The sequence below is a fragment of the Echinops telfairi genome, unplaced genomic scaffold (assembly GCF_000313985.2).
Source record: "Echinops telfairi isolate 266 unplaced genomic scaffold, ASM31398v2 ScPeMD7_7469;HRSCAF=8507_0, whole genome shotgun sequence".
NCBI classification, from domain to species: Eukaryota; Metazoa; Chordata; class Mammalia; order Afrosoricida; family Tenrecidae; genus Echinops; species Echinops telfairi.
The window spans coordinates 81,912,584-81,930,224 of record NW_022111372.1 but is presented as its reverse complement, the minus strand read 5'-3'; the positions used below and the strand labels follow the sequence as shown (position 1 = coordinate 81,930,224).

General features: G+C 52.5%; 1 protein-coding gene across 1 annotated transcript in view; it reads left to right on the top strand.

The window, feature by feature from the left end:
- The window catches only part of LOC101654445 (proton-coupled amino acid transporter 1), a 48,319-nt gene extending 37,645 nt beyond the window's left edge, over positions 1-10,674 (top strand). The window contains exons 9-10 of the mRNA XM_013004848.2: positions 2,349-2,518; positions 10,314-10,674. Of these exons, the coding sequence (XP_012860302.1) occupies positions 2,349-2,518; positions 10,314-10,585 (442 nt within the window). The 3' untranslated portion in view covers positions 10,586-10,674. The remainder of the gene's footprint in view (positions 1-2,348; positions 2,519-10,313) is intronic.
- Positions 10,675-17,641: the final 6,967 nt, after the last annotated feature.

The window sequence follows — 17,641 nt, the reverse complement described above, 5'->3', positions numbered from 1 at the left end:
CCTCCTTTTTCTCCCTGGGAGTGGTTGGTGGTTTCAAACTGTAGACCATGAGGTTATCAGCCCAACAGTAACCACTAGGCTAAATGGTTCGGGTGTAGCTAAGTGGTTAGCCATTTCTCCCTGGAGATCCTGACCTTGGAAAGGCCAAGCATGCAGTCCACTCACCTTCAGCCAGTCCACGGAGGCTGGGAAAGACAAGAGACAACCAGCGAGGCTTGGTTTGGCGCCTGCGGTGTCTGACCCTGGCACTTGCAGGTGTAGTGCGAAGGACAGGGCTTTGTGCCTCACTGCCAGAAACCATTGGTAGAGGCCTTGTGGGGGAACAGAGTGGCTGCGGCAGCTAGGGTGTGGTCCGAGGAAGCATTCTGGTTGGAAGATGAAGATTTCAGCAGACACTGAGACACTTGCTGAGTGCCGGCTGGCGTGTGGAGTCCAGAGCGCTGAGCAGTGAGACACTGGGTGCAGTTGGGCTGGAGAAATTGGGGAAATGTATATGCAGTATACCTACAATTATCACCAGCTGCCTTAATCAGCGGGGCCCTGGAGACTTAAGTTGGCTGTGTGGCCAGCCCCGGGGGAGGGTCGGAGGAGCAGACCCGCATTTTCAGAAATAGCCATCTTGTAGCCATCCCTCCAGTGTCTATTTTTAGATAGCAGTGAGCTCCTGCTTGTCTGCAGGGGTGGCGGCTCTGTGCCTTGGTGTCTTCGTTCCCCAGAAAACGAGTGGCTCTGGTGCTGCAGAAGCAGCCCACGCATTCCTAAGTCATAGCGGGGCTTCTGTCCTATTTTCACTGACACCCCAACAGCTGCTGGGCCCTTCTGCTTCCCCTAGGGTGCAGCTCACCTGCCTGCCCTTACAGGTGACTGTCCTGACTCCAAGACGCCCAGCACAGCAGAAGGCTGTGGGGATGGACTGCGTCTAATTATACTGGCCAGCTGGTCTCTCCGTGAGCCCTCATGATCAACTGCTGGAACAAGTGGAGCCCTTTCACGAAGCTCAGCCTTTCCCAGGGCGCCCTCCTGCTTGCAGAGTCCCCGGGGGTGCGAACGGTAAACATCCCCAGGTAGGGGATGGAGTCCACCAGAGGCCTTGGAGGAAAGGCCCAGCCATCCAGCTGAAAACCCTGCGAGTGTGGCCCAGCTCTCGACACACACGATGCAGAGCCCACTCCTCAGAGCTGGTTCCTGGTCTCCTGCTTGTAGTCCAAGAACAGCCGGCACGAAGTTCAACAGCAGTGCACGTAATGCACATTGCACTCAAAATATAACTCTGACCTTTCTGTAGCTTTTCAACAAAAGCTAATTGCTCCAGCTTAATTCATGAGAGTCTTGGTTGAGGTGTGGGGTGGGGCTGTGTTTGGAAGCAGGTCGCCCCAACCTTTTAATGGTCCCGTACTTGGCCATCGCAGACGTTCTTCTCCTCTGCATAGTCCTGGGCACCGGGGCTGTTCATAGGAAGTCCCACGGCAGCGAGTCAGCAGCCTCCCTAGGAAGCTGCCCAGGAAGCGATGGCTGGGAGGCAGCTGTGGTGGAACAGAGAGGTGGGTGCTGCTCCCGCCGTGGGTCCTGCTCCATCACCTGCAGGCTACTGGGAGCACCGAATTAGAAGTGAAGGAAATAAGTCATCTTGTCACCCTGTTTCATTTTTAATCAATTCATAAAGGCTATGTGGCTCTGGTCAAAGACGCTAATGGGTCAAGGGATATATAGAGAAAATTAAGCTTTTATCTCTTGCCCCAGGCCCCAGCTCCACAACTGTCCATTCTAGGGAGAACCATGGTACCAATTTGTATGCTTCCATCTGGAGGTGTACAGCGGATGTCAGATCATAATAGTGTTGGGGGCGGTGCGGTTTTCACACTCTTCCCTTTTTTAGGCAAGTTGTTGTTCACCGTAGGCACCGTATGGTGCTCTGGTGGTATGGTGTGCTACAATGCTGTAGGGTGCTAACCACAAGGTCAGCAGTTCAAACCCACCAATTGCTCTGAGGGAGAAAGGTGAGGCTTTCTGCTCCTGTAAAGATTGACAGGCTTGGACACCCACCGGGGCAGTTCTACTCTGCCCTGCAGGGTCACTCTGGTTTGGGCACACCCAGTACTACTCCTTTCTGTTCACCTAACAGTGCGCCGTGAACACGGCCCCTGCTTGCTCACAGGTGTCTTATCCAGGTGCTTCCCATCACCAGCACCTAGGTGGTTCTCAGCCCTTCGTGCTTCATGCTGCCGCGAATCGATGTTGAGTGTGAGTGTGCTGTGCACATGCTCAAGTTGTGTCTCCAAGCTGGCTCTCCCCAAACTGCCGGGGGCCCCGCGGGCAGGCCTCCGAGCGTCTCGTGTCTCCCTCCACAGGCTGTACCAGTCGGTGAAGCTGCTCTACTCCGTCGGCATCTTCTTCACCTACGCCCTCCAGTTCTACGTCCCCGCAGAGATCCTCGTCCCCTTTTTTGTGTCCCGGGCGCCAGAGCGCTGCGGACTGCTGGTGGATCTGTCCGTGCGGATGGCCATGGTCTGCCTGACATGTGAGTACAGACGAGCCCTGTTGCTCCCCTCAGTCCACAGAACGCATGTGTGGTGTGAAAATACATGTGGCTCTCCGTGTCCTGTAGGAACAATCTCTGCCCTGTACATCCTCACAGCGTCGGGATTAAGGTACCGCCAGATGGTAGGGGTCATTCGTTTTTCATTAAAAAGGCACATAATTTTAATGGCATGTAATTCATGTACCATATGATGCAATGGTTTAAATATACATTTGCAACCATCGCCACAATTGATTTTAGAACAGTTCTTTCATTCTTGTACTGTTACTACCTTCCCATCTTTCCCCTGCCATGGCCCTAAGAAATTCTGTCTCTATAGGTTAACCTCTCCTGGATTTCATATAAAGAAAATCCTACCAAGAAGCAAAGCATAGCAAAAACAAAACAAAACAAACCCAATCCAAAAGAAAGTAGAAGATAATAGAAGCTAGAAGAAATTTAAACTGGTTCACAATTGAAAGCAAATGATAAGGTGTTACATTTAAATCTAATTCCATCTGCATTAGCCCACTTCCAGGGCCCTCTGCAAAGTTATGTACAGCCCGGGCCAGTGGTCAGAGGGGATTCACCGGAGGCTTCATCCACATGGGGACCCCACAGGCGGATGTTGGGCTTTCACTGACTTCCTTTGCCTTCTGCAAACCAGGTGCTCAGAATTTCAGATCTAATTCAATTCCCTCCTCTGGTCCGGTGGCTTCCAAATTCATGACTTGGGTTGGCGACCCTCCTCCTCTTCTCTCATAGGGCAGTGCAGCTTTCAGTTCAAAGCATCCCTTCATCTGCAACAGGGCTAAGGAAGCCTGGTTCATGGAGTGGGTCTCCTGACTCAGATCCTCCTGAGTGGCCTGTGTAGTACCTTGTACACTGTGAGAAGGCAATAGGACAGGGCCTGGATCACTTGGGGTTGAAAGGAACTCAATGATGCAGTTGAAAAAGCATCATTAGCTGGATCATGCAGGCTGGATTCTCCCCTTGGCTGTCCTTAAGCAGTGACAAGCATTTTTCCTCAGGGCAAGCAGTGTCCCCTCCTTTCCCGCCACCCACAGGCAGAGTGCCATCATCTTCTTAGGATGAACACACCCCACCCCCTTCTTGTCCACGAGTCAGCGTTTGCACCCAGTTAGGGTGACTGCAGGGCACTGCCATGTGGCATGGACTACTCGGCCCCCTCCCAATGAGGAGCTGTGCCCAGCTGAGGTGGAATACCTATGCTGGAGAACTGGCCTTTCTAATGTATAAATAGGAAGTGGTCAATCCCATTGCCTGGGTGGCCGATGGAGTGACTGTGTGACAGGCGCGCCTGTCTTTGTCTTGGTGTTTGCTCCGTATAATGTTTTCCGCCTCACTATGTTGGGTGGTGCTCCGTGGTCTCGTCAGTGGTTTGCAGTGGCACGCACTATTCCATCGTGTGTCAGCACCAGTTTCCTGACCCGTTCTTCGGCTGATGGGCTTTGGGCCGCTTCCACCTTCTTGCTGCGATGAACAGCAGTGTCCATGCATATATTTGCATTGTGTCTTTCAAGAAGTTGTCTTAAGTGAGTGGGGCCCTGGTGGGGCCGTGGTGAAGGCACATAACCAGGAGCCAGGAGGTCCAGCTTCAACTCAGGAGAAAGGAGACACAGTCTGCTTCCTGGAGGGCGTTCAATGGCTTGATCTCTTGGGAATTCGATTGTCTGGGCTTTATTCTAAGATCCCTCAAATTCCAACCCTCTGGACAGCACCCGAACATGCTAACTATTAGCCACCAGGGATTCCCCCTTAGACTATTAAATGACAAACAAAAACCAACCAAAGTCCCACACCCAATGCTATGGAGTCAATTCCAACTCATAGCACCCCTCAAAGTCAGCGTGGAACTACCCCAGTGACCCAAGTTCTACTGTGACTCCCCTGGGGTCCCATGAGTCAGATGCAGCTCGACAGCAACACTGTAGGACATGCCGGTGGGTGGCGGGCATTCCAAGTGAGACGTAATTAGCGATGCCAGCTAAAGAAGAGAAAACCATTCATCCACCTCCTTAATGAGCATTGGTGCCGCCATGATTGTTTGGTCAAACTCCCCGGAGCCTTCCAACTACATCAAGGCTGTGACCCCCAACTGCTGGCTGCTCACAGGACTGATTAAGTCACATCTGATCCCACCATGGAGTTGAATGCATTGTGTTAGATCACATCCTGAGGGATTACTACTAAATTACTGAGAACCCTGTCCCAGCCAAGTTGACCCAAAGCCTAATGATCACCACTGGGCTATGTGGATTTCCCACGCGTATGGATTAGCACTTACGTGTGGCAGAGATAGCGTCTGTGTGTGTGTGGTGTGTATACATCAACTCTCAGGGCTCCAGTTCTTATATCCAAGGACGTTAGAAGAAAGGATGAGGTGGTTCACATATTTGGATTCCCTCAAAGTGGTTCCTCTGGATTAAGTAATTCTGCCTAGGCAAAGTGCTGTGTACTGGCCAAGGGACTAGTCCCTCTCCCTGTCTCCCCGCTGCCCCCCAGGGCGGAGGCAGGGATGTGGGGCCTGATTCTTCCCTCTGGCCTATTTTCTCTTCAAACCTGGCTTAGTCCCCAGGTAGCATATGGGTCGCTTTTCTCCAGGTGTCTCCACATTGTGCCCCATGAGGAGCCGCAATAGCCGATTCACAGCCTTGCTGTATCCTGAGATGCCTTTTGATGTTCTGTTTGCTTTTCCTGGCACTGCCTGTGCCCGTGGGTCACACCTCCCTTCCAGAGCACGATGCTCAAAGGAGCCGAGCTGCTTTTGAACTCCGAGAGCAGCCACCATGCGTTTCCTCTTCTCCCGTGACTGCTGCGATGGAGCCTTGCACCTCATCCCGTTCGGGAAGGCCGCGCTTTCACCTCTGAGCCCTCAGCCTTCCTCCCCATCCCTGGAGGCTCTGAAGAACCGTGGCGGTCCGTGGAGACAATCTAATGCAGCACCAACTTGAGTGCCTTCTGGTCTTCCCCCTACGCCTTCAGATGCTTGGGCACGAGGTTGATGAGTAGACGGGTCTGCATCTTTGCTGTAACGGGTTGGTCTCAGTGATGCCCGTGAATTGTAATTGCGGCTGTGTCGTTGCCATTCCTGGAGATTTCCTGTCTGTTCCCCTGGCTTCTCCCTCTCCCCTGCTGTCCCTGTGGGGAGCAGGGAGAGTTGCTCCAGCCTCCATTTTTGCCCCCACTTGGAATTCTGCTCTCTGGTTGGTGTCTCCTCCTTGTGCTTCACTCTGACCCCTTGGCGGGGAGCAGGAGAGGCGCTCAGCTCATGGGGCGCTGGATTTAATTCCAGCTCATAGTTTTGGAAATGCAGACTCAACAACCCTTAATGTCCAGCCTGTAGGTAGCAGAGGCTGGAAGGGGCTTGGCCCCCTGGAGGAGTCTGGCAGTATGTGATGAGCGGTACCTTTGGATCCCTTGAGGCCCTGGTCTTCAGTTCGCTGAAGCATGGGCCATTCGAGGCACCGGACTTCAGTTAAGCATAGAAGGGTCCATCCAGAGCACCTTGGAAGAAAGTCCTGGAAATCTGCTTCAGGATCTGAGCTAGGCAGCACTGTGCTACCGGCACACTGGGGGTCCATGCGGCAGAGCTGACTGTGTGATTTTTCAGCTACGAGAACCCCAGAAGGTGAGAGTTTCAACCGACTGCTGCAAATGTAATCATATTAAACCCTAGCAGTGAAGAAGGCTGTTGAGACTGGAACATGCTGGTACAAACGTTCCCAGCAGCCAGGCCTCTGGAAGCTTCCAGGTTCGGCAGAGTTGGGAGAAGCCTTAGAGTTCAGCTACCTTTCGTGTTTGATGGGTGAGGAAGCGCAAGGACTGCTGGGAGCCCCCAGATACACAGCTAGGAATTGAAGCTGCCCTTCTGCCTTGTGGCTGCCAAGACAGATGCGTGCGGTGAGTCTGACTCAGGGTAGAACTGCCCCCGTGGGTTTCAGAGACTAACTCTCACGGGAGGAGAACGTCTTTGTCCCTTGAAGTGTCAGATGGTGTTTTCAAACTGCTGACCTTGTGGTTAGTAGCCCAACTCGTCACCACTAAGCACACCAACCAGGTCATTGTTAGGCTAAACCACTGTTTAGTTATAAGAAGATGTCAGGAGATATTTTCGGTTTAAGGTTTCAAGGTTAGCTCAGGGCAGGGGTTTCAGGGATTTGTCCAAACTTCCTGGTTCCAGAATCCGTGAGAATTTGACACTGTGTTCTGTGTTTTCTCCACTGTGATCAGGATTCTGCTGTAGAGTCGTTGATCCAAGTGTGCGCTGGTGATGTTCATTGGCTGTGACCTTGAAGGAAGCAGGTCAGCCGGCTTTTCTTTTGTGGCACGGTTGGGTGCATTCACAGTACCAGCCTTGTGTATTTTTACCCTCGTCTAGATGCAGGAATCCAAGGATGTTGTTCATTGTAACGGCAGCTGTTTATAGACACTGGGTTGGCTTTTTGCTTTGTTGTGTTTGTTCTTTGGCAGGGCGTGGGCCCGGGGGTGGGATGGGTGGGGTGGAGTTTTACCAGCATTCAGCATCATAAAACAGTGGAAAGAGCTTCCAGACACAGCAGCTGTTAGCGGCCAGGGTGTTTCTGTAATGCATGCTTGTTCTTGTAACGGCTTTTCCTTTCTCTTGTGCATCAGTCAGCACCTTCTGTCGCTGGCCCCAAACCACAGGCTTCAGAATTCCCATCAGTTCCTCCTCCGAACATGACCGTTTGCCTCACGTTGCTTCAGTAGTCACAAGATCATAGTCCCAGCGTCTCTCCGCTGAGGGAAAGTGTGTTGTAACATCTCTGGAGCCCTCTTGACTAATCATGTGGTCCAGACCAAGTGGTCCTCAGCCTGCTTGCGGTGCTGCTGCAGAGGCTCAAACAGGAACTGCCCAGTGGGAATACCTGGCCTCTTCTGGCTTCCGGCTGGGGAGAGGGAGGAGGAGGGAGTTCCGAGAAGGGATGTGCTCACTGGCTCTTTCCGGAAATCTTTACCTCTTGGTTTTCTCTTCCTATGGGGTCTTGTAGTCACAGAATACATTTAGATGTAAGGGCATCTTGGTTTCACATGCTCATCTTTCTCAGTCTTTGCATTTAGTGCTAGAAGGGGGTCTTAGTTGCCCCATGTCTCGTGAAGGAATACCTGCCTCTCCTAAGTGGCGGATCCCTGCTTCTAGAATTACAGCTATTTGCATGGTAGCAAAACAGAAGCCCCTCTCCCTATAGGTAGACCTTTGGGGCTGTTTGTGAGATTTGGTCGGGCCTTCTCCCCTTCCCCCCAGGTTCCTGAGCAGCACCGTTTTCTCGCCCCTCCCTCCCTCCCATCATCCCTCTTCACTCCCTTAGGTGCAGTTGTGGTATTTGGCCCCACCGAGGCAGGAAGGGGCACCTACCTTTGCAGCCCCGTGCACCTGGCTTTTAGAGACCCACCCCACCCGGTAATTTAAGGACGTTTTTATGTGCATGCACATCAAACATTTAGATGTAAGGGCATCTTGGTTTCACATGCTCATCTTTCTCAGTCTTTGCATAAGCAGGAAGGACCAGCCTCTAGATCGCTGTTAACTTATCCTGAGGGGCGGAAGATCTCTACCACTCTGAATAAAGGAGTTGATCAAGTAGGTTTCTGTTTCCACTTAATTCTCACCGGCACTCAGACTACCTGCCCTTTGTCCTCCCCTGTTAATGGGGCAGAGGCTGAGAGAAGGTGGCAGATGTGCAGAGCAGGGACCAGCTGGCAGGGTGTCTGCCTTGTCTCCTGCCAGGTGCTCGTTTCCTTTGATAAAAAAGAATTCCCTTCCCTTGACCTGGCTTTTGCATCTGTGGAGACCAGGACCCGGCACCAAGGGATGACGCACACTTCTTTTAATGGGACAAACACAGGTGGGTTAGAAGCTCCTTTTTTGACACAGCCTCACTGGGCCTCTCTTTCCAGGAGGGCAGAAACAATATCCATTAGGTACTCCTAGGTGGTACAAATGGATTAGCAATCAGTTACTAAGCAACAGGTTGGCAATTCGAACTTACCCAGAAGCACTTCAGAAGAAAGGCCCGGCGATCCGCCTCTGAACGGTTACAGTCTTAAAAGCCCTCACACGTAGTTGTAAGGCCTAATCTAAGAGCAACTCATTCTTAAAACGTGGCCGTGCTCAGCAGTTGGCCTCAAGAATTGATCACTGCAGATAGAGGTCAGTGGTTCTCAACCTTCCTAATGCCGCCGCCCTTTAGGACAGGCCCTCATGTTGGGGTGACCCCCCAACCATAACATTATTCTCGTTGAGACTTCATAACTGTCATTTTGCTGCTGTTATGAATCGGGTGACCCCTGTGACAGGGTTGTTCGACCCCCAAAGGGGTTGCAACCCACAGGTTGAGAACCGCTGAGTAGGTGCTGAAGCAAAGTGGAGAAGTCAAATGGTGCCTAGTTATCAGAAAGAATAGCATCTGGGTCTTAAAGGCTTGCCTTAAAATAAGGTAAGTCCACCTAGAAAGAGCACACAGGCCTATGTGATCCAAAGATAAGAAATAATAAAATCCAAGATCAGAGGAGAGAAGTGGATTAGAGCTTAAATTCTGAGCACCTGGTTTGCAGAAGGCTATTGATGATGAAAGCCCCCATCCATGTGCAGCCCTCGTATGGATGAAGCCTCCCTTGAGCTCCCTAAGACCATTGATGAGGGCTGTGAATAGTCTTGCCCTCAGAGTGCATTTGAAAGAAGATTACTACAGTCATAATTAGGTAGAATTTAACGTGTTATCATGTTTTCCCTTTTGACTCATTTTGAATTTGTTCTAGTTTTTATTATCGTCTGCTTTCTTTTGGATCGAGGCTGTTCTGTGCTTTATTTTGTTGTTGGGATTTTTTAGGATGATTTTCTTTATATGGAATCCACGCTGGGTAATCCATAGAGACAGTAACTAGATTAATAGTTCCTTAGGGTTATGGTTATAATGGGGAATTAATAATAATGGGTACAAGAATGAAGATGATGTTCTAACACTGATTTTGCTGATGATTGCACAACTCCTTTCAACCTCTTTATATCACTGGATGATTTGCCAATAAAACTGTTAAAAAAAAGAAAGAAACAAACAAACTGGAAAACCCAATCGAGCCCGGTTCTACTCAGTACACATGGAGTTAGGATGAGTTGGAATCTACTCAACAGCACCCGGTGTTTTTGCTGAGTGTTTGGTCTGTTTACATGCACATTTAACGTAGTGGCGTCATCTCAGTGCGTTAATGCGCAGCCATGCCGTCCTATCCTGCTGGAATTTTCCGTCTTGATGGAAACATCCTACGTGTGTGCTCTCCAGTGTGGTAGCCACTAGGCACAATGACTATAAACCAAAGCCAAGCTCACTGCCATCAAGTCGGTGCCCACTCTGAGCCACCTACTAGGACAGGGTACAACTCTCCCCTGTGAGTTTCTGAGACTGTAATTCTTTTCGGGAATGGAACCCCATCTTTTTTTCTGAGGAGGGGCTGGTGATTTCAAACTGCTGTCCTTGCAGTTACCAGCCCACCACACAATCACCAGGTCACCAGGCTCCTCGCCTAGGGGCCAGGGAGGTCATCAATGCGTTCTCCTCATTGCCTCAGTAGTAAGGGTCATGAACCTCCAGTTGGAGCCCAGCAGTTAGAAAGAGTCCATCGGGCTAGACATGCCTCCATTTTCTGGGAGTCCTCCGTTCTGTGGGATGCACGGCGTTCTGTACAATTTCTCAGCAATGGATAAGTCTCTCGTCGCTCGGGGCAGCCCTGAACGAGCAGGTCTTCTCTCCCGCAGGCATCTTGGCCATCCTCATCCCCCGCCTGGACCTGGTCATCTCCCTGGTGGGCTCCGTGAGCAGCAGCGCCCTGGCCCTCATCATCCCGCCGCTCCTGGAGATCACCACCTACTACTCCGAGGGCATGAGCCCCCTCACCATCGCCAAGGACGCCCTCATCAGCATCCTGGGCTTTGTGGGCTTCGTGGTGGGCACCTACCAGGCTCTCTACGAGCTCATCCAGCCAATCAACGGCCCCATCGTCATCAACTCCACCAGTGCCTTTGTGTAGGCTCTTGGTGCAAAGGCTGCCCCAGCCAACCCTACCCTGCGACCCCCCCTACTGGTCCCTGTCCTCAGAGCCCCAGGAGACTCCAGGCTCTGGGGAAAGGCAGGCGTGCAGTCTGGGAACTTTCTGTCTGGCTCTGGGTACGTGGGGCCAGGTAGGCTGAGGGAGAAGAGGGACGGGGAGCTGACACCCGGCAGGTACCACTAGTGGCGTCACTGTGCATGTCCACATGTTTATCCAGAGCTCTCGGCTCTTTCCCCGCTCAGGCCTCCTCCCTCTGACCTGCTTCCCTGGAGTCATTTAGAAATGTGTGTCACTCCTCCTGTCCGCTCCTGGCTTCAGCCAGGCTTAGACTACTCATGGAGGGACTCTCCCTCTTAGATGGCCAGGTCTACCACTTCTACCAGGAGCCCTGGTGGCATAGTGGGTTACGGTGCTGGGCTGCCTCACCACAAGGCCAGCAGTTTGAATCCACCAGCGGCTCCGTGAGAGGAAGTTGAGGCTTTTTGCTCCAGGACAGAGTTACAGCCTCGGAAACCCACCAGGGGCAGTTCTACTCTGTCCCTCTGCGCAGGGGCCACTCTGCATTACAGTGGTCTCCATGGCAGCGAGTGTGTTTGCTGTTGTTGTTGACCATTTCCTTATCTCCCTCCCAAATGCTGCACCTCAGTTCACTCTGTAGGAGGTGGCTGGGCCTACCGAGTAGTTTAAAGCCAGCCTCCAGAGCTGGAATTTTTCAACATAACTCTCTCTGGCTTAATGTGACCCGCAGGGCCACACGTTCTCTGTCACCCACCCTCAGAATGGCTCACAGTACTGTTGTATCCTCAGCTGCATCGGCTCTTCAAAAGGTAGCACGAGCTGCCCACCTTGAACATATTTATATTTTATTTAACATGAGCTTGGGTTTTTAGAGACGCTCCCCAGCTCGGGGGTTATGTTTCTTCCTCAATAATCTTCTTAAAAATAGGAAGTACCTCCAGGACAAGTCTGTGTAGATCCAAGGCCCTCTTGGCCGGGCCCCTCGGCGATTTGAGTCAGGCGTCTTCTCAGTGTGTGTACCTCTGCAGGGCGGCCTGGGGTCTGCCCTCATCCACCGACCGGAGAAGGGGTCGACTGGCTCGGCACCACTCTCGGTCCACTGGGCCACAGCGTAGGACAGCCAGGCTGGCTGTGTTTCTGTCTGTCATGGGAAGCTTAGACAGTGGCTGTTTTGTGGATTCAGGGCTCATTGTAGCCTGAGACCTGTGACAAGAGGAAGGGTGGCTGGGTCCAGTAGCTGTTGCCGTGGTCCAGCAGTGAAGGTCGGCGTGCACAGACCGAAGCTGGTCTCTGGAGTGTGCACTACATGCGGTGCTTGGCTGTTTACAATCAGGGGGTAGGCAGCACCGGGGCCAAGCCTGGCACTGCCTCCACCACCTGGACCTGTGAAGGAACCACTTGGCCGGGACACCTGCTCCCTGTGTTCAAAACACTAATTGGTGGGGTCAGAAATGGATTCGAGGCTGGCACGCCTCGAGGCCACGTTGTAGGTGTGGGAACAAGCTTCAGGATCAGCAGAAGAGGGTGCCGGGCCTTGCTGTGGGCTGTCTCCTCTTCCCTCGTGGTGTGAGAAGCCCTCTTCATCTTCTCAGCTGTGTGTGTGTGTCTGTCTGGGTCTGTCTGTCACACACCACCCTGCTGCCTGCTAGGAATGTCTCCAGGCATGCTCAGAAGCCGGTTTACGGAAGGAAACACACTCACCAGGGTTTGGTGTTTGGGTTTTGGAAACCCACCAGGCTGGCAAGGGCTGTGACCTGCCCTCGTGGGCTCAGCCTCCTTCTCCGTTTCTCCTCCAAAGCCCGAGAGCACGCTGACTTCTAGGGAAAGAGGCTGTTAGGCTAGGAAGACTTGGTCATCGGTGACGAGTTCTCCCTGGGAGAATGGCATGTTTCCCCAGACTCTCCGCTCTCTGGTGGTCACTAGCAGCTGCTAGCATGCCCACAGCTCAGGCCGGAGTGAGCAGCGGAGCCTTTGGTCCGCAAGTCCCAAGCTTAGGTGTCACCAAAGTGCATTGACCGTGGTTCACTCCTGTGGATGAGCCTGGGTCCAGCGGCCCAGAGGCCTCGCTGTTGAGAAGGGGTCTGCCACTGGAGGGGGTCAGACCTACCTCAGGGAGTTCTGAGATTAGACTTTGCTGCTGGCACACTGGACAGAACCCTCTGGCTCCACCCGTCCCTTGATACAATGCAAGCTCTTGCGTCAAAGTCCCCGGCCCAGAGGACGTGGCAAGGAAACGGACCCCAGCTACTGGACGCTCACTTGGGCTGGCCTGAGCCCATGGATCCTCTTCCCTGTGCTTCTGCTGTTTTGAGAGCTGAGTGTGTGGCCAGTGCAGAAGGGTCAGGCAAGATGCCCAGCTCCGAGGTGTCGAGTGAAGCAGAAAGTGACCGGTGGAAGCCTCCGCCCCTGCTCGGGGCCAGCCCAGGGTCTCTTGTGCCCACTGGGCTGTTCAGGCTGAGAACCGTCTCTGGGCTCTCCTTGCTGCTTAGGGCGCTGGCTCTGGCTCCTGCTGGAAACCAGAAGCCCCCTGAGGCAGGGCCTGCAGGTTTTCTGGGGGATACTGTTATTCTCTGTGGCCCTCCAGACCCCCGCTTCATTTCCACGCCCAGAGGTGGCTTCCCAGAGCACCCCTCCCCCTTGGTTCTCTCCTCTTCTGCAAACATGGCTGTCGGGAGCAAGCGTCCAGCCATAAGTAGACAGTGTCGGGAAGAACGTGGCCTGGCAGTCCTGTTCCCTCTGCCCTGAGCTGTCAGCAGTCACAAGTGCCGTCTTCGAGTGTGTTGCTGATGCATGTGCATGTGAACCTGCCTTAGCTGGGTCGCCGCATCTCCCTTCCCACCCTCTCCTGTGCCAACCCCCCCCAAGCCGTACCTACGGGCTGGAGCTACTTGCCCACTGGCCTGGAAGGGGACTTGGAATTGTAGCTGTACTTCTAAAGTCTCAACCCTGAGCAGATGCCATCTCCCCGCTCCTCTTTTCTGTCTCAACTTCCCCGAAGGGCTTCCATCCTGCATGGTGGACTGCCCACTCTGTCACACTACATGATCCCCCACTCACCCGCCCCGGGCTCTTTGTAAGGGCAGGCCCTCTGTCTATGTTTGTCTATGTTTACAGCTCTGCTGGCAGCCAGAGGATCTGTCTCAGCAGGTGGGTCAGATGCAAAGGCAGGCTTGGGTGTCTCAGGCCCCAAGGTAACCTGAGCCGTAGGGCAGGGCCTGGCAATGACAAGACGGCTCTATATCTGCCTAGAATCCCACTTTCCAAATACATAGCCATTTAAGGGGAAACGGGGAGGCACCCTTGGCCCTGGACATCACCGTCTGGGACGGTTAGCTATCAGGGCCAGCCAGCTGCTTTGCACAGCATCCACCCAGGATGCCCCTCCCCTGGCATTTGTGCCCCTGGATCATTCCCTGGCAAGGGGACAGGAATGGTGCTGATGGGGAGGGTACCAGACTGAGGGGGTGGGGAGGGGGGTTCCTGCTGTAAACCATGTGTCTGAATCTGGGTGATGCTGGGGAAGCGGTTTTCGTTCCATGAACAGTCAGGGGACTTAGCTTTAACCACGTCGCTGGAGGTGTGCCTGCGCGGGCTGGGACGCACCCGCCTGCAGCGGGCCTGGGAGCTGGGCGGTGCTGTGCATGCTGAGCGCCTGCATAGACGGGTCCCTTCAGCGTGGCCCAGGTACAAATGGGGATTTGTGCAGAGTCAATAGAAGACCTTGCTTTGAGTTCTGCACACGGATCATGGATTGAAATTTTCCTTTTCAATAAATGAATTTTGTTTTTAGTTTTTGAGAAGTTGTGCTCTGCGCCATTATTTGCATAGGCTTCGCGTGCGCAGAGAGATTCCCTTTACTGGACACTGGGGTGAGACGCTTCTAGCATCCTCGCTCCCAGCGCTCTGGGGAGGGAGAGAGGGAGGGGGGCCTGGAGTCCACCTTGGAGGGGAAGAGCTTTCAAGGAGAGGGAGGGGAGGGCCGTGGAGGGGTTCCTCCCTTGCCCTCCATGGCATGCAGGGGTTTCCAGCCAGAAGCCATGATCTCTGGGGGCTGGGGAATTTGAATCAGAGAGCCCAGGATATTACTGGGGGTTGGGGGTAGGGAATAGGGGTCACCCCTCACCCTAGGCCCACACTCTCGGGTGCAGGAATCACTAGCCTCCACCACTGTAGCTTTTAGGTGCGAACAACTTTGTGCCCATGGCAACAATGCCAAACATCAGGATAGGGAGGGGTCCGCACTGTGGGGCCCGCTGCTCCCTATACGGAGCACCTCCTCCTGCCACTGTGGAAGATTGCTCCAGGAGCCTAAGGCAGGGTTAGTCTGGGTTGGGGGACAGGCACATCCCAAAGATTGAGGTAGATGTGCTTGGCTGACCCATAGCAGCGAGGCTTAGAGTTCAAGTTGGGCAGTGGTGGTGTGACCCTTCTAGATTCATCCCTTGAGACCAGATGGCCAGTGCCCATGCTGCCCCATCCATGCCTATGCTGACTGTAACATCTGGGACTCAGAGGTATGGGTGTATGCACACCGGAAACAGAAAATAGAGCCAACCCGGCCTGGCCAGGAGACTACTGCGTTTCATCATTTGCCCTTTACCAGGTGGCAATTTTTCAAAGTCCCTTAGCCCACCAAGAGAAGATAGGTGTTCAGAAGTCAAATAACATGAGATTCGGTCTGGTGCCCCTTGACACAGGCCTCAATGGCCATTTAGAGGCGGGACATCTGGCACATAGTACAGTGCTCCAAGAGCCATCCCAGGGAACTCTGGGTGCTCCTTGATTGATCCTAGAGGGCTGCATGGTGGAGGTGTGGGTGTCCTGTGCACATATTCACATGTCCCCATTAGAGCTGGGTCTGCTCTCCACATCCCCCGTATTTATACCAACCCCGCAGACCTGAAATCCAGAATTGGTTGTTTAAGTTCAGCACCAACAGCACTCCGATGAACTCCAGTGATGAGAAAAATTGGCCTCAGCAATCTTCCAGCTCCATTCTGGCATCTGGGAAGAGAGGACACCGGCAGGACAGTAAAGGAACCTCCAGAGCCCTGGTGGGATGGCGGTGACGCTGGACTGCTACCACCAACCCGCTCTGCAGGGAAGCCAGAACTTTCTACTCCCTCGTGGTCTCAGACACCCACAGGGGCACTTCACCCGGAGCTATAGGGTCGCTATGGCCCAGCATTGACGCATTGACGCATGGCGGTGAGTTTTGCTGTGGAGATTTCTGAGAGGAAGGTTTGCAAAGTAAAGGAAAATCTCAAAGAAGAAACGAGGGCTGCTTCTCTGACTCTCTCCCAGACGGTACCATCCTTTCTAAACCTCCTCCTGCATCTCTGTAAACGTGAGAAAGAATCATCAGCCTTTTCTGTATCAGGGATCTTTGGATTCAACAATGATTCCCCTCCAAATTATGTCGGCATTGCAAAACGTAGGATGGGACCCAATTTGGGAAAGGGGTTTTGCCTGGCTCATGAGGAACGCTTTATGACAATTTTCACTAGTGACATTATGCACCAAGGGCCACAGGGAGTCATGCCACCACCCAGTAAGCAGTAGCCTTGTGACCCACCAGCGCAGCATGCCTTCCGTTTCTGGAGCCCAAGCTTTCCCTAGGCCCTGGCGGCCTCTTTCCAATAGCCCACGAGGAACCCACCTCCAGGGGTAATTGTGAGGTTAGAAAATGAGAAAATGTTACAGCATGCTTATGCGAAGGGTTTGCAAAACATTTTCTGAAATATTAATTGAAGGTCAGAGGAAGGAGTTTTGCATCTTGTTTTCATTCCACAGTCACTCATAAGGACCATCTTGCTTATTTCCTTTGTGCAAAGCACTCGCCCTTTGTACGTGGTCCTCCTCCTCAGGTCTGCTCCTGCTTACGTCCAACACCCACAGCTAATGGCTTAATCTTTCCTTAATCCCCCTTCCTGGCAAACAGCCCTGCAGTTAGCCCACTGACCTGTGAATGGCAGTGGACTGAATTAAGAGCCCGAGCCCAGGCTGTTAGGTAAACTGACTTCCTTAGACTCAAAAGCCAGTACTATTATATATATAATCAATACTACGATCATGTTGATTACCAGTCATATAAACTAAAACCAAACCCAGTGCTGTCAAGTTGATTCTAACTCATAGGGACTCTGAGGCGGTACATCTGCACGGGAGTAGACAGCATCATCTCTCATCTATGGAGTGGCTCTTGGGTTTGAACTACTGATCTTGCAATTCATAGCCCAATGTCTAAGCTGTCGGACAACCATGGCTCCCCAGTCGTTGTTAGGTGCTCTCAACTCACAACGACCCTCTGTTTCACAGAAAGAAACACCACCAGGGCCTGTGCCATCGTCACAATTGTTGTGTTTCAGCCCCTTGTTGTGGCCACTGTCCAGTCAGTTAGTGGAGGGTCTTGCTGCTTGTTCGCTAGCCCTCTACCAAGCATGATGTCCTTTCCCAGAGACTGGTCTGTCTTGATAACATGTCCTAACTATGGGAGACAAAGGCTCGCTATCCTTGCTTCTAAGGATTGTACATTCCGGTCATCCGTGTTCCAAGACAGATCTATTTATTCTCTTGGCAGGTCATGGCACTTTCAATATTCTCACCAGCACCACAATTCAAATGCTTCGATGATTCTTCAGTCTTTCTTCCTTAGCCAGTGTCCAACTTTCACGTGCATATGAGGTGATTGCAACTAGCATGTCCTTGGGCCGGGTGGCCCTTACTCTTCCATGTGCTAGCCTGCCTCAACACTTTAAGGAAATCTCACGCAGCGTCATTTGCTCTCTTGACTGCTGTGCCAACGGACATTGAGGATAGGTCCAAGCAGATGAAATCCTTGAGAACTTCCGTCTTTGTCACCTAGTGGTCCTCAGAAAATCCTATTGCGAGGATTTTGGTTTTCTTTATACTGCGTTGTAATTTGTACTGAAGCCTGCAATTCTTTTTTTTTTTTAGTCATTTTATTGGGGGCTCTTACAAATAGTATAACAATCCATAATTCAGTTAGGTCAAGCA